The 13136-nt window shown below is 41.6% G+C and overlaps 1 protein-coding gene across 1 annotated transcript in view; it reads right to left on the bottom strand.

Moving 5' to 3' along the window:
- The window catches only part of RUNDC3B (RUN domain containing 3B), an 848400-nt gene that overhangs the window by 303155 nt on the left and 532109 nt on the right, over nucleotides 1–13136 (bottom strand). Inside the window, 1 exon segment of the mRNA XM_053713995.1 lies at nucleotides 6168–6336. Coding sequence (XP_053569970.1) covers nucleotides 6168–6336 — 169 coding nt within the window.

The following is a 13136-nucleotide window of genomic DNA, read 5'->3' on the forward strand; positions in this document are numbered from 1 at the left end:
TAGCATATTGTATCTCATACATGATTTTGAGTAGCAGCTACCCCTTGATACACCTCACAAATACTCATTATATTCTAGTCCACTGGTTGTAATGATATACTGTCATTACTCTTGTCACATAGTGTCCTTGAAGGAAATTCATTTATTTCACGTTTCCCATGGATCACCCATATGTATTATAAAAGAGAACTTCCAGATTATATAGATGTATAGAACCGGATGAGCCCTTATATTAGATCTAGGAGAAAAGTAGATGGGTAACCTTATGAGGTGGGGTGTCTTAACTTAATAGTGCAAAAGGAACACAGCTGTGACCCAATTGGACTATAAACCCGGTAGAAAGTCAGTAGGTCTACCCCAATGGGGCCTGGCCCACAGCTCTCCCCAGGACAAAGGCAACCCCCATTGCACATGTACCCCTTGTATGTATCTCCAATCTAAGTAAGCATCTTAAAATCCGGTGGTGAGTTTAAGCCACCCGGATGTACCGTACCCAGGCGGTACATCCATTCGGCTTCTCGTCGAAGTAGGGTCTTATCCCGGTCACCACCCCTGTCCAGGCGGGGGATATGTAAATTAAGATGTATCTAATAGAAGATACTTGGTGACCCAACTGTGCACAGTGCCTTGCCACTGGCTGTTCGGATTCCCCTGACGTAAGTGCCGGTCGAATGATCCGTCTGTGGTTGGCCATCCTCTCCCAGAGTGTGCCGATAGTTTTGCCCACATAAACCAGGCACATGGGCAAAACAGCAAATATACCACGTGTGTGGTAGTGCATGTTATAGAATGCTTAATAAAGAAAACTTTATTGGTGTGTGAGTGGTGAAATTTCTTTGTAGAGATAAGCCCATTGCACGTAGTGCATCCCAAACACAGGTAGGATCCTTTGACATTCACATGTGTCCTGTTTAGATAACAACTCTTTGGGTCAGTCTTGACCAGGATGTCCCGTAGATTAGTACCCCTCTTATATGCTATCATCGGAGTAAGGTCTTTAGTAAAGGCCAGTTTTGGATCCGACTGTACCATGGGCCAATGTTGTCTCAAGGCCTTTCCTGCTTCGGTAGTATTAGGTGCAAACGTAGTGGCCATGATTAATCTCTTTGGTTCAAGAGCTGCAGTGCCCTTGCTAATAAGGCTATCTTGTGTGGACTTTATAACCTCCTGTAATATGTCATCCACCATCCGTGCCTTGTAGCCTCTCTGGAGAAATTTGTCCCTCATCAATTGCAACTGAGAGACCCCTGTGGCTTTATTAGAGTTGTTTCGAATTACCCTAATGAACTGTGATTTGATGATGCCCTTAAGTAGTGTGTGTGGGTGGGTGGCAACTAGCTGCATTGAGTAGAGAATTACGGTCGGTAGGTTTACTGTAAAGTGTGGTACCCAGAGCATGTTCCTGTATGAATATATTTAAGTCTAGGAAATGTATCTGTTTGTCACTATATGTTATCTTGAACCTCACCGGTGTCTCTGTCTTATTGAATATGTCAAACCAATCCAGTAATGCATCTTGTGTCCCCCGCCAGACCAAAAAGATATCATCAATGTACCTGACAAAAAAAGTAATAGAAGATGCGTCAATGTTCCACAAGTGTCTGTAAGTAGAATTTCTGTCAGAAATCATCTGATGGAAGGTACATTATATGAGGGACCCCCAGTGGAGTACTTACTGACTCTTTTGGAGTTCTGTCTAAACTGGAATTATTTAGTAAATTCTACTTACAGACAGCAGGCACAGTGATGGGGTCTAATATGGCCCGCTCACACGCCAACATCTACATGTCCCAATTTGAGAATGAACACTTGTGGCACATTGACACATCTTCTATTACTTTTTTTGTCAGGTACATTGATGATATCTTTTTGGTCTGGCGTGGGGACAAGATGCATTACAGGATTGGTTTGACAAATTCAATAAGACAGAGACACCGGTGAGGTTCAAGATAACATATAGTGACAAACAGATACATTTCCTAGACTTAAATATATTCATACAGGAACATGCTCTGGGTACCACACTTTACAGTAAACCTACCGACCGTAATTCTCTACTCAATGCAGCTAGTTGCCACCCCCCACACTACTTAAGGGCATCATCAAATCACAGTTCATTAGGATAATTCAAAACAACTCTAATAAAGCCACAGGGGTCTCTCATTTGCAATTGATGAGGGACACATTTCTCCAGAGAGGCTACAAGGCACGGATGGTGGATTACATATTACAGGAGGTTATAGAGTCCACACAAGATAGCCTTATTAGCAAGGGCACTGCAGCTTTTGAACCAAAGAGATTAATCATGGCCACTACGTTTGCACCTAATACTACCGAAGCAGGAAAGGCCTTGAGACAACATTGGCCCATGGTACAGTCGGATCCAAAATTGACCTTTACTAAAGACCTTACTCCGATGATAGCATATAAGAGGGGTACTAATCTACGGGACATCCTGGTCAAGACTGACCCAAAGAGTTGTTATCTAAACAGGACACATGTGAATGTCAAAGGATCCTACCGGTGTTTGGGATGCACTATGTGCAATGGGCTTATCTCTACAAAGACATTTCACCACCCACACACCAATAAAGTTTTCTTTATTAAGCATTCTATTACGTGCACTACCACACACGTGGTGTATTTGCTGTTTTGCCCATGTGCCTGGTTTTATGTGGGCAAAACTATTGGCACACTCCAGGAGAGGATGGCCAACCACAGACGGGCCATTCGACTGGCTCTTACGTCAGGGGAATCCGAACAGCCAGTGGCAAGGCACTGTGCACAGTTGGGTCACTAAGTATCTTCTATTAGATACATCTTAATTGATCATATCCCCCGTCTGGACAGGGGTGGTGACCGGGATAAGACCCTACTTCGACGAGAAGCCGAATGGATGTACCGCCTGGGTATGGTACATCCGGGTGGCTTAAACTCACAACCGGATTTTAAGATGCTTACTTAGATTGGAGATACATACAAGGGGTACATGTGCAATGGGGGTTGCCTTTGTCCTGGGGAGAGCTGTGGGCCAGGCCCCATTGGGGGTAGACCTACTGACTTTCTACCGGGTTTATAGTCCAATTGGGTCACAGCTGTGTTCCTTTTGCACTATTAAGTTAAGAAACCCCACCTCATAAGATTACCCATCTACTTTTCTCCTCGATCTAATATAAGGGCTCATCCTGTTCTATACATCTATATCATCTGGAAGTTCTCTTTTATAATACATATGGGTGATCCATGGGAAACGTGAAATAAATGAATTTCCTTCAAGGACACTATATGACAAGAGTAATGACAGTATATCATTACAACCAGTGGACTAGAATATAATGAGTATTTGTGAGGTGTATCAAGGGGTAGCTGCTACTCAAAATCATGTATGAGATACAATATGCTACAAAATTGTACATTACACTGCCAATATGGCAGTAATAGAAGTTTGGGAGGTGATACTATGACATCATATAGCTATAAAAGGGCTAATAGCCTAATTTTTTTCTCTACATATCATAACGATGGTCCATCACTGTGGGATTGAATTAATCTATTGTAGCTTGTGTGCCATGAATTGGCAAAATAATGGTTTTGTGAATGTTAAACTTTTATTTATTCTTTTTGATGAATAGTTCTCAATTAGATATAAGTAACTGCCTTATTGTATTTTCTTATTGAGAACAATCAACTTTCATCAATCCCATAATCTTTTTATTCTTTCTTCTAAATTCAAAGTTTTTTTTAACTAACTATATGCAACTCAAATCTTTCACACCGGGTACTGTGCTGATTGACACACTATTTGAGTTCTTTTGATCCAGCACAGACACCGTAGCTGGAGTAAACACGGAGATGTGTTTATGTGGGTTGCCATGACAACCGGCATGACCTCCGGTTATCTACCCATCAATAAGTGAGTGAGTGTGTCTAATGAAGTCAAAAGAATTTAATAACGTTAAGAGTTATGTAAGCACGTGTACATTTTTATTTTATGCACCAGGTTGTTATGGGCGTTTACGATCTCACTTATCTTTTATGAGCATCCTGGGCCATTAAGATTCGGTTTCCTAGGATGGATGTACACCTAATGTAAATTTATTTTTTATATATCTACAGTTGGCTAAGTATATTTGCACTTATTTAGATTTAAATCAATATTTTGACATTCACATACCGTAAGTGCAAGACTATGCAGCACTTCCGGTTTTTACACAATCTGGAACGCATGGCTTGCGTTCCAACATGATGCTGTGGCGGTTTTTGTTCACTGAATATACACAGGTATTGCTTGTTGTTTCATTTCTTTCAATTTGTGTGCATGTATATAATGGTCACATTGTTCACTTGTATGTTATGCTGATGAAGGGGAAGATATCCCTGAAAACGTTTCATCAATAAACAAGATTTTGTTTCACTTTGCAAAAAGACCTGAGAGTGCATCTTATTTTGGAGGATTATACCTTGCATGCTTGCACCCAGGCAGATGTCCCTAAGAGGGTAACACAGTTATTTGGACGGTATTATATATATATATATATATATATATATATATATATATATATATAAAAATAAAGTCTCTATTTTCTATAGTGCATCTGCAAAAAGTCAGTAACACTCATCTGTGAAAGCAAATTACTTCTATCACAGGATGCAACAATACAGGTGCTACAAAATGGCGGCACCCAGTATAAAGATATAGAGCTTTACCAACTGGTCTCTGTAATGAGTTAAAATGAGAAAAAGGCTTTAAAGAGAGCTGCAAGCAGAGGAGCAAAAACAACAGTATGGTGAGCAGTAAGTAACCAAGGCATGTACTGAACTTGTACTCAGCTGTTTAACCCATTAAGGACCAGCGACGTACCCTGTACGTCTCTGGTATTTTCATGGGAATTGTGCTGTATCTTAGTTCTGCCCAGTGCTACCCCTACTCACCATATAATCAGATACAAAATATAAAGAGGAAAAGGAAGAAGGAAAGGGGATTAAGCGCACACACTACGCAACAAACAGCACACAGCTACACAAACCGCACGTAGCTACACAACAAACAGCACGTAGCTACACAGCAAACAGCACATAGCTACACAACAAGCAGCACATAGCTACACAACAAACAGCACACAGCTAAACAAACCGCACGTAGCTACACAACAAACAGCACGTAGCTACACAACACACAACACATAGCTACACAATAAACAGCACGTAGCTACATAACAAGCAGCACGTAGCTACAAAACAAGCAGCACGTAGCTACACAACAAGCAGCACGTAGCTACACAACAAACAGCACGTAGCTACATAACAAACAGCACGTAGCTACACAACAAGCAGCACGTAGCTACACAACAAACAGCTCGTAGCTACACAACAAGCAGCATGTAGCTACACAACAAGCAGCACGTAGCTACACAACAAGCAGCACGTAGCTACACAACAAACAGCACGTAGCTACACAACAAACAGCACGTAACTACACAACAAACAGCATGTAGCTACACAACAAACTGCACGTAGCTACACAACACGTAGCTACACAACAAACAGCACGTAGCTACACAACAAACAGCACGTAGCTACACAACAAACAGCATGTAGCTACACAACACACAACACGTAGCTACACAACACGTAGCTACACAACAAACAGCACGTAGCTACACAACAAACTGCACGTAGCTACACAACAGCATGTAGCTACACAACAAACAGCACATAGCTACACAACACATAGCTACACAACAGCACGTAGCTACACAACAAACAGCACGTAGCTACACAACAAACAGCATGTAGCTACACAACACGTAGCTACACAACAAACAGCACGTAGCTACACAACACACAACACGTAGCTACACAACACGTAGCTACACAACAAACAGCACGTAGCTACACAACACACAAAACGTAGCTACACAACACACAGCACGTAGCTACGCAACAAACAGCACGTAGCTACGCAACAAACAGCACGTAGCTACACAACAAACGGCACGTAGCTACACAACAAACAGCACGTAGCTACACAACAAACAGCACATAGCTACACAACAAACAGCACATAGCTACACAACAAACAGCACATAGCTACACAACAAACAGCACGTAGCTACACAACAAACAGCACGTAGCTACACAACAAACATCCTGCTTATTCATAGTACCTTCTGCTCTAACGCCAGCCGATACTTCTGCTCCACTCGCTTGCATTTGTTGTACCAGCTATTTTCGTCAATAATGAGAGGAGGACCAATATTCTCTGGGGTGCTGCTCTCGCTGCCGCTGCTTCCCAGTGTACGCAGCTCTTCTTCATCACTGCTGATGCTGTCAGAGCTAAACAGAAAAAATACTTTGTTAATAACAAACTGTACAATTGAACTGCTTTTCTATTGCACTTATATAAAACAAATCCAACAATGCATTGAATAAGTGAAAAATGTTTGTTAAAAATAGCCATATATATATATATATATTTTATTAGATAAAAAAAATACAGTTTCATGCAAAGAAGGCTTCCAGTAATGATCCCTGCACATTTACAGATGCCAGAAAAAGAAAAATCCATAGCATAAGACATATTAACATTTATAATTACCACAATACTTTTCAGTCAAATAACGCACCCTCCCCATATTGTAGCAATATTAGTTGCCTATAATAGCTATAAAGGTTGTTGGGGTATCTGCCTAAGCGTCTGCAGAAACTTTTCCAGTGGGTGGTTGAGGGTGGGACCCAAAATAAAAAGCCACAAATATAGTATTATGAATGTAAACATCATAAGTGATATCTACTGGGTCAAGTAGCCGATCGAGAAGAGACCCCCCCCCCCATAATGTGAGATCTCAAGTGTGCACCGATTTATTTTTGGTAAAGAAATTGATGCGGTTTACTTGACCAATTACAATTTTTTAGCAACCCTATGACATTTAGAAGTTCATGATAGTCCTCATTTGAAAGGGGGTTCTCTTCTGTTTTGCATTTGTGGTCCCATGGATGATTGGATTTAATTTTTTGCAAGATACGGACAGCGTAAGCTCCCCCAACCCTGCACATTTTTTCCTCTTTTAACACACAATGCCTTTCACAAGGTAGAAATTTCCTGTAGCATATCAGTCTCATTCTGTCAAATGACAGTCCAGCACCAAAATACCAGGCAAGAGAGAACAACAAACCCCAGAAGTACATTTCGGCCTATATGAACCTCATCAGTGAGGTGCAGTTACATTCCTCTAAGGCATGTGTGCAAGGAGTAAAAATCTGGTTCCCTTTTTACTCTTAGGGAGACTTAAGAGCAATTGTATACAACATAGAAAAACCAGAGACACATTCAACTGGGCTTCAAACAGATGCTGGAAAAACTTTCTTGCTTGCACCCTGGGAGAAAGGAGAGGCTAAACTAGGACGTTTTTTCAGCTTCTGTTCTAAGCCCAGTTGAGTGCGTCTCTCTTTTTTTCTGTGCAGTAATATATTTGTCTACAGAAAAGGATTACAGCAATAAACAGCAATAAAAAACAAAATTTATGCTGACCTGATAAATTTCTCTCTTTTGCGATGTACCGAGTCCACGGATTCATCCTAACTTGTGGGATATTGTCCTTCCTGACAGGAAGTAGCAAAGAGAGCACCACAGCAGAGCTGTCTATATAGCTCCCCCCTTAACTCCACCCCCCAGTCATTCGACTGAAGGCCAAGGAAGAAAAGGAGAAACTATAAGGTGCAGAGGTGACTGAAGTTTACATAAAAAAATACTATCTGTCTTGAATAGACAGGGCGGGCCGTGGACTCTGTACATCGCAAAAGAAAGAAATTCATCAGGTAAGCATAAATTTTGTTTTCTTTTGCATGATGTACCGAGTCCACGGATTCATCCTAACTTGTCGGATACCAATACCAAAGCTTTAGGACACGGATGAAGGGAGGGACAAGACAGGAACCTAAACGGAAGGCACCACTGCTTGCAAAACCTTTCTCCCAAAAATAGCCTCAGAAGAAGCAAAAGTATCAAATTTATAAAATTTTGAAAAGGCATGAAGCGACGACCAAGTTGCAGCCTTACAAATCTGTAAGCATCATTTTTAAAAGCCCATGTGGAAGCTACCACTCTAGTAGAATGAGCTGTAATCCTTTCAGGAGGCTGCTGTCCAGCAGTCTCATAAGCCAAACGGATGATGCTTTTCAGCCAAAAGGAAAGAGAAGTCGCCATAGCCTTTTGACCCCCTACACTATCCAGAATAGAAAACAAACAAAGAAGATGTTTGACGAAAATCTTTGGTTGCCTGCAAATAAAATTTCAAAGCACGAACCACGTCCAAGTTGTGCAACAGACGTTCCTTCTTACAAGAAGGATTAGGACACAGAGAAGGAACAACAATTTTTTGATTGATATTCCTGTTAGTAACAACCTTAGGTAGGAACCCAGGATTGGTACGCAAGACCACCTTATCAGCATGGAACACAAGATAAGGAGAGTCACATTGTAATGCAGATAGTTCAGAAACTCTTTGAGCTGAAGCGATAGCAACTAGGAACAAAACTTTCCAAGATAAAAGCTTAATATCTATGGAATGCATGGGTTCAAACGGAACCCCCTGAAGAACTCTAAGAACTAACTTTAGACTCCATGGTGGAGCAATAGGTCTAAACACAGGCTTAATTCTAACTAAAGCCTGACAAAAAGCCAGAACGTCTGGAACATCTGCCAGACGCTTGTGCAACAAAATAGACAGAGCAGATATCTGTCCCTTTAGGGAACTAGCTGATAATCCTTTCTCCAATCCCTCTTGGAGAAAAGACAAAATCCTAGGAATCCTGATTTTATTCCAGGAGAAGCCTTTGGATTCGCACCAAAAAAGATATTTACGCCATATCTTATGATAAATTTTCCTGGTAACAGGCTTTCGAGCCTGAATCAAGGTATTTATGACTGACTCAGAGAAACCCCGCTTTGATAGAATCAAGCGTTCAATCTCCAAGTAGTCAGTTGCAGAGAAATTAGATTTGGATGCTTGAATGGACCTTGAATCAGAAGGTCCTGTTTCAATGGCAGAGACCATGGTGGAAGGGATGACATGTCCACCAGGTCTGCATACCAAGTCCTGCGTGGCCACGCAGGCGCTATCAAAATCACTGATGCTCTCTCCTGTTTGATTCTGGCAATCAGACGTGGAAGGAGAGGGGAAGGTGGAAACACATAAGCCAGGCTGAACGACCAGGGTACTGCTAGAGCATCTATCAGTACAGCCTGAGGATCCCTTGACCTGGAGCCGTAACAAGGAAGTTTGGCCATCTGACGAGACGCCATCAGAACCAACTCTGGTGTGCCCCATAGCCGAACCAGCTGAGCAAACACCTCCGGATGGAGTTCCCACTCCCCCGGAAAATCTGCCTCCCAGTTCTCTACACCTGGGATATAGATCGCTGACAGATGGCAAGAGTGAGCCTCTGCCCATTGGATTATCCTTGAGACCTCTATCATCGCTAAGGAACTCTTTGTTCCGCCCTGATGATTGATATAAGCCACAGTTGTGATGTTGTCCGACTGAAACCTGATAAATCTGGCCGAAGCCAGCTGAGGCCATGCCTGGAGAGCATTGAAGATCGCTCTTAATTCCAGAATATTTATCGGTAGGAGAGCCTCCTCCCAAGTCCACAAACCCTGAGCTTTCAGGGAATTCCAGACTGCACCCCAGCCCAGAAGACTGGCGTCTGTCGTCACTATAACCCATTCTGGCCTGCGGAAACACATTCCCTGGGACAGATGATCCTGTGACAACCACCAAAGAAGAGAGTCTCTGGTCTCTTGATCTAGATTTATCTGAGGAGATAAATCCACATAATCCCCATTCCACTGATTGAGCATGCATAGTTGCAGTGGTCTGAGATGCAAGCAAGCAAATGGAACTATGTCCATTGCCGCTACCATTAGGCCGATTACCTCCATACACTGAGCCACTGACGGCCGAGGAATGGAATGAAGAGCTCGGCAGGTGGCCAAAATCTTTTTTTCATGTCCACCGAGTCTATCAGAGTTCTAGTGGGGTCTCCATCTGAAGAGCCTCTTCTAGAGCCTCAAACCAAAAGGCAGCTGCAGTGGTTACAGGAACAATACATGCTATAGGTTGAAGAAGAAAACCTTGATGAACAAAAATTTTCTTTAGGAGACACTCTAATTTTTTATCCATAGGATCAATGAAAGCACAACTGTCTTCAATAGGTATAGTTGTACGCTTAGCCAGGGTAGAAATAGCTCCCTCCACCTTAGGGACCGTCTGCCATGAGTCCTTTATGGTGTCAGAAATGGGAGACATTTTCTCAAAAACAGGAGGGGGAGAGAACGGAATACCTGGTTTATCCCACTCCTTAGTAACAATGTCCGAAATCCTCTTAGGGACCGGAAACACATCAGTGTAAACAGGAACCTCTAAATATTTGTCCATTTTACACAATTTCTCTGGAACTACAATAGGGTCACAATCATCCAGAGTAGCTAAAACCTCCCTGAGCAATAAGCTCTAGCTTAAATTTAAATGCTGTCATATCTGAATCTGTCTGAGAGAACATCTTTCCTGAATCAGAAATCTCTCCCTCAGACAGCAAATCCCTCATCCCTACCTCAGAATATTGTGAGGGAATATCGGATACTGCAACTAAAGCGTCAGAAGGCTCAGCATTTGTTCTTAACCCAGAGCTACTGCGCTTCCCTTGCAACCCAGGCAGCTTAGATAAAACCTCTGTGAGGGTAGTATTCATAACTGAAGCCATATCTTGCAAAGTGAAAGAATTAGACGCACTAGAAGTACTTGGCATCGCTTGTGCGGGTGTTACTGGTTGTGACACTTGGAGTGAACTAGATGGCAAAACCTGATTTCCTTCTGTCTGAGAATCATCTAATGCCAAACTTTTATAAGTCAAAATATGCTGTTTGCAATTTATAGACATATCAGTACAAGTGGGACACATTCTAAGAGGGGGTTTCACAATGGCTTCTAAACAAATTGAACAATGCGTTTCCTCAGTGTCAGACATGTTTAACAGACTAGTAATAAAGCAAGCAAGCTTGGAAAACACTTTGGGCTCCATGTACTAAGCAGTCAGCGAGCTACCCGCAACAAATCTCGCGTCAAAACTCGCAAACTGATATGTACAAAGTCGTCAACTATGTTCAAACTCACATCTTTAAAATTGCGAGCGTACTTATCCGCCAAACCTCGCTACCTCTCCATTTTTCACTGTAATTAGACACATTTGACCACCAACTCGCCAAAAACGAATGTACTAAAAAATCTATTTGTCCGCTCGCTACAATTTCCGCTCCCACCTCGTTATTTTTGCCTCGCCACCTTTTAGGTGGCGGGCAAGGTACAAAACAATAGGAAAGTCAATCTAGACGCCAGTCTAGACATATATAAAAGGCAGTAATATCAGCATTGTACAGCATAACTGGCGTCTAATTTGTCTCTCATTTCCATGTACATAAATTGCGCCAAATTTGTCGACTGTAATTAAAGAGTAATCTATATTTTAAATTTGTATTGTATAGTTGTCAATCTTTATATTAATATTTATATATTATCAGATCCAGATGAAGCCATATCCAAATTGTAAATAAATATTACAAAAATAACGCTCTGTTATCACTCTTCAAAAAATATAGAACAATAATAAAGTTGTTTAGATAAGTTGAACTTTTATAGGAGCAAAATTCTATTCCCGCGACTACTATGATGTTCGTGACACCTTGCATGTCACGTGTTAATAATTGGCCAGACAATTCAACTGAAAGTTAAAAGTACATCAGCTTAGTCGCGGCGAGCGAGACGTCAAATTTATCAATAATCCGCCACTGCTCGCGGCGGGCTAGACTTGTCTATTTATTGGGGGATTATTAGTACATAGTGACAGCGGACACCATTTCGCCCGCGGCGAGTAACGGCGAGTTTATCCGTGTCTAAAATGACGGATGAATTGACGGCTTAGTACATGGAGCCCTTTATTTCATGAAAAAAACACAATTTGCAAAAACGGTACTGTGCCTTTAAGAGAAAAAAAGGCATACACAAACTGCAAAACAGGTTAAAATTGCTTCAATTTTTCTGAAATTTTAACAGTGTACCCACTAAGCTTTAGAAGGATTGCACCACAAGTTAACAAGCAATAAACCCCCAAATTAAAAAAACGGATTGAAATATGTCTAAAACCGGTTAAAACCCGTTAGCACCTTGCCACAGTGGCTCTACCTGCCCTTAGGAAGCCCTTAGGAAGCGATAATATGGGGTTTAAAGCTTCAATTAGTCCCTCAGAAGACTCTCAGGACCTCAGGAGAAGTTGCTTGCTGCTTGTAAATGCAGGCCCCGCCTGCTGGGGCCTACACAAAACTAACAAACCCTGCCTGAAAGGCATGTGGGTTATAAACAACCCCAAAGAACCCTCAAGCAAATGTCCCATAAAACAGAAAACGTTACTCCCAGACACAAAAACATTTGTCCCAAATTCACATAACAAACTGAGTGGCCACAAAAAAATTAATCCTTTATGCAAGCTAGTAAAAACCTCTGATAACATTAGGATTACTGCTTCCCCTTCCCCTAATGGGGACACTGTCAGCCTTTCTGAGTTAACACAGTCTCTGCATAAAATACGACTGAACATACCTCATTGCTGTATAGCAAGAAACCGTTCCTCACACTGAAGTTTTCCTGTACTCCTCAGCTTCTGTGGGAACAGCAGTGGACCTTAGTTACAAATGCTAAGATCATCATCCTCCAGGCAGAAATCTTCATCTATGTCCTGCCTGAGAGTAAATAGTACAACACCGGTACCATTTAAAAATAAACTCTTGATTGAAGATAAAATAAAACTAACAGTTTAACACCTCTTCTCTTTACTCTTCCTGCTTAGAGCCAGCAAAGGAGAATGACTTGGGGATGGAGTTAAGGGGGGAGCTATATAGACAGCTCTGCTGTGGTGCTCTCTTTGCTACTTCCTGTCAGGAAGGACAATATCCCACAAGTTAGGATGAATCCGTGGACTCGGTACATCATGCAAAAGAAATACAATTATTAATATATTTTAATTGTATACAAAATTATAGTACTGTATATAAATATTCGAACAATAAATGTGATAAGTAAGAC

The sequence above is a fragment of the Bombina bombina genome, chromosome 5, assembly GCF_027579735.1.
Source record: "Bombina bombina isolate aBomBom1 chromosome 5, aBomBom1.pri, whole genome shotgun sequence".
Taxonomy (NCBI): domain Eukaryota; kingdom Metazoa; phylum Chordata; class Amphibia; order Anura; family Bombinatoridae; genus Bombina; species Bombina bombina.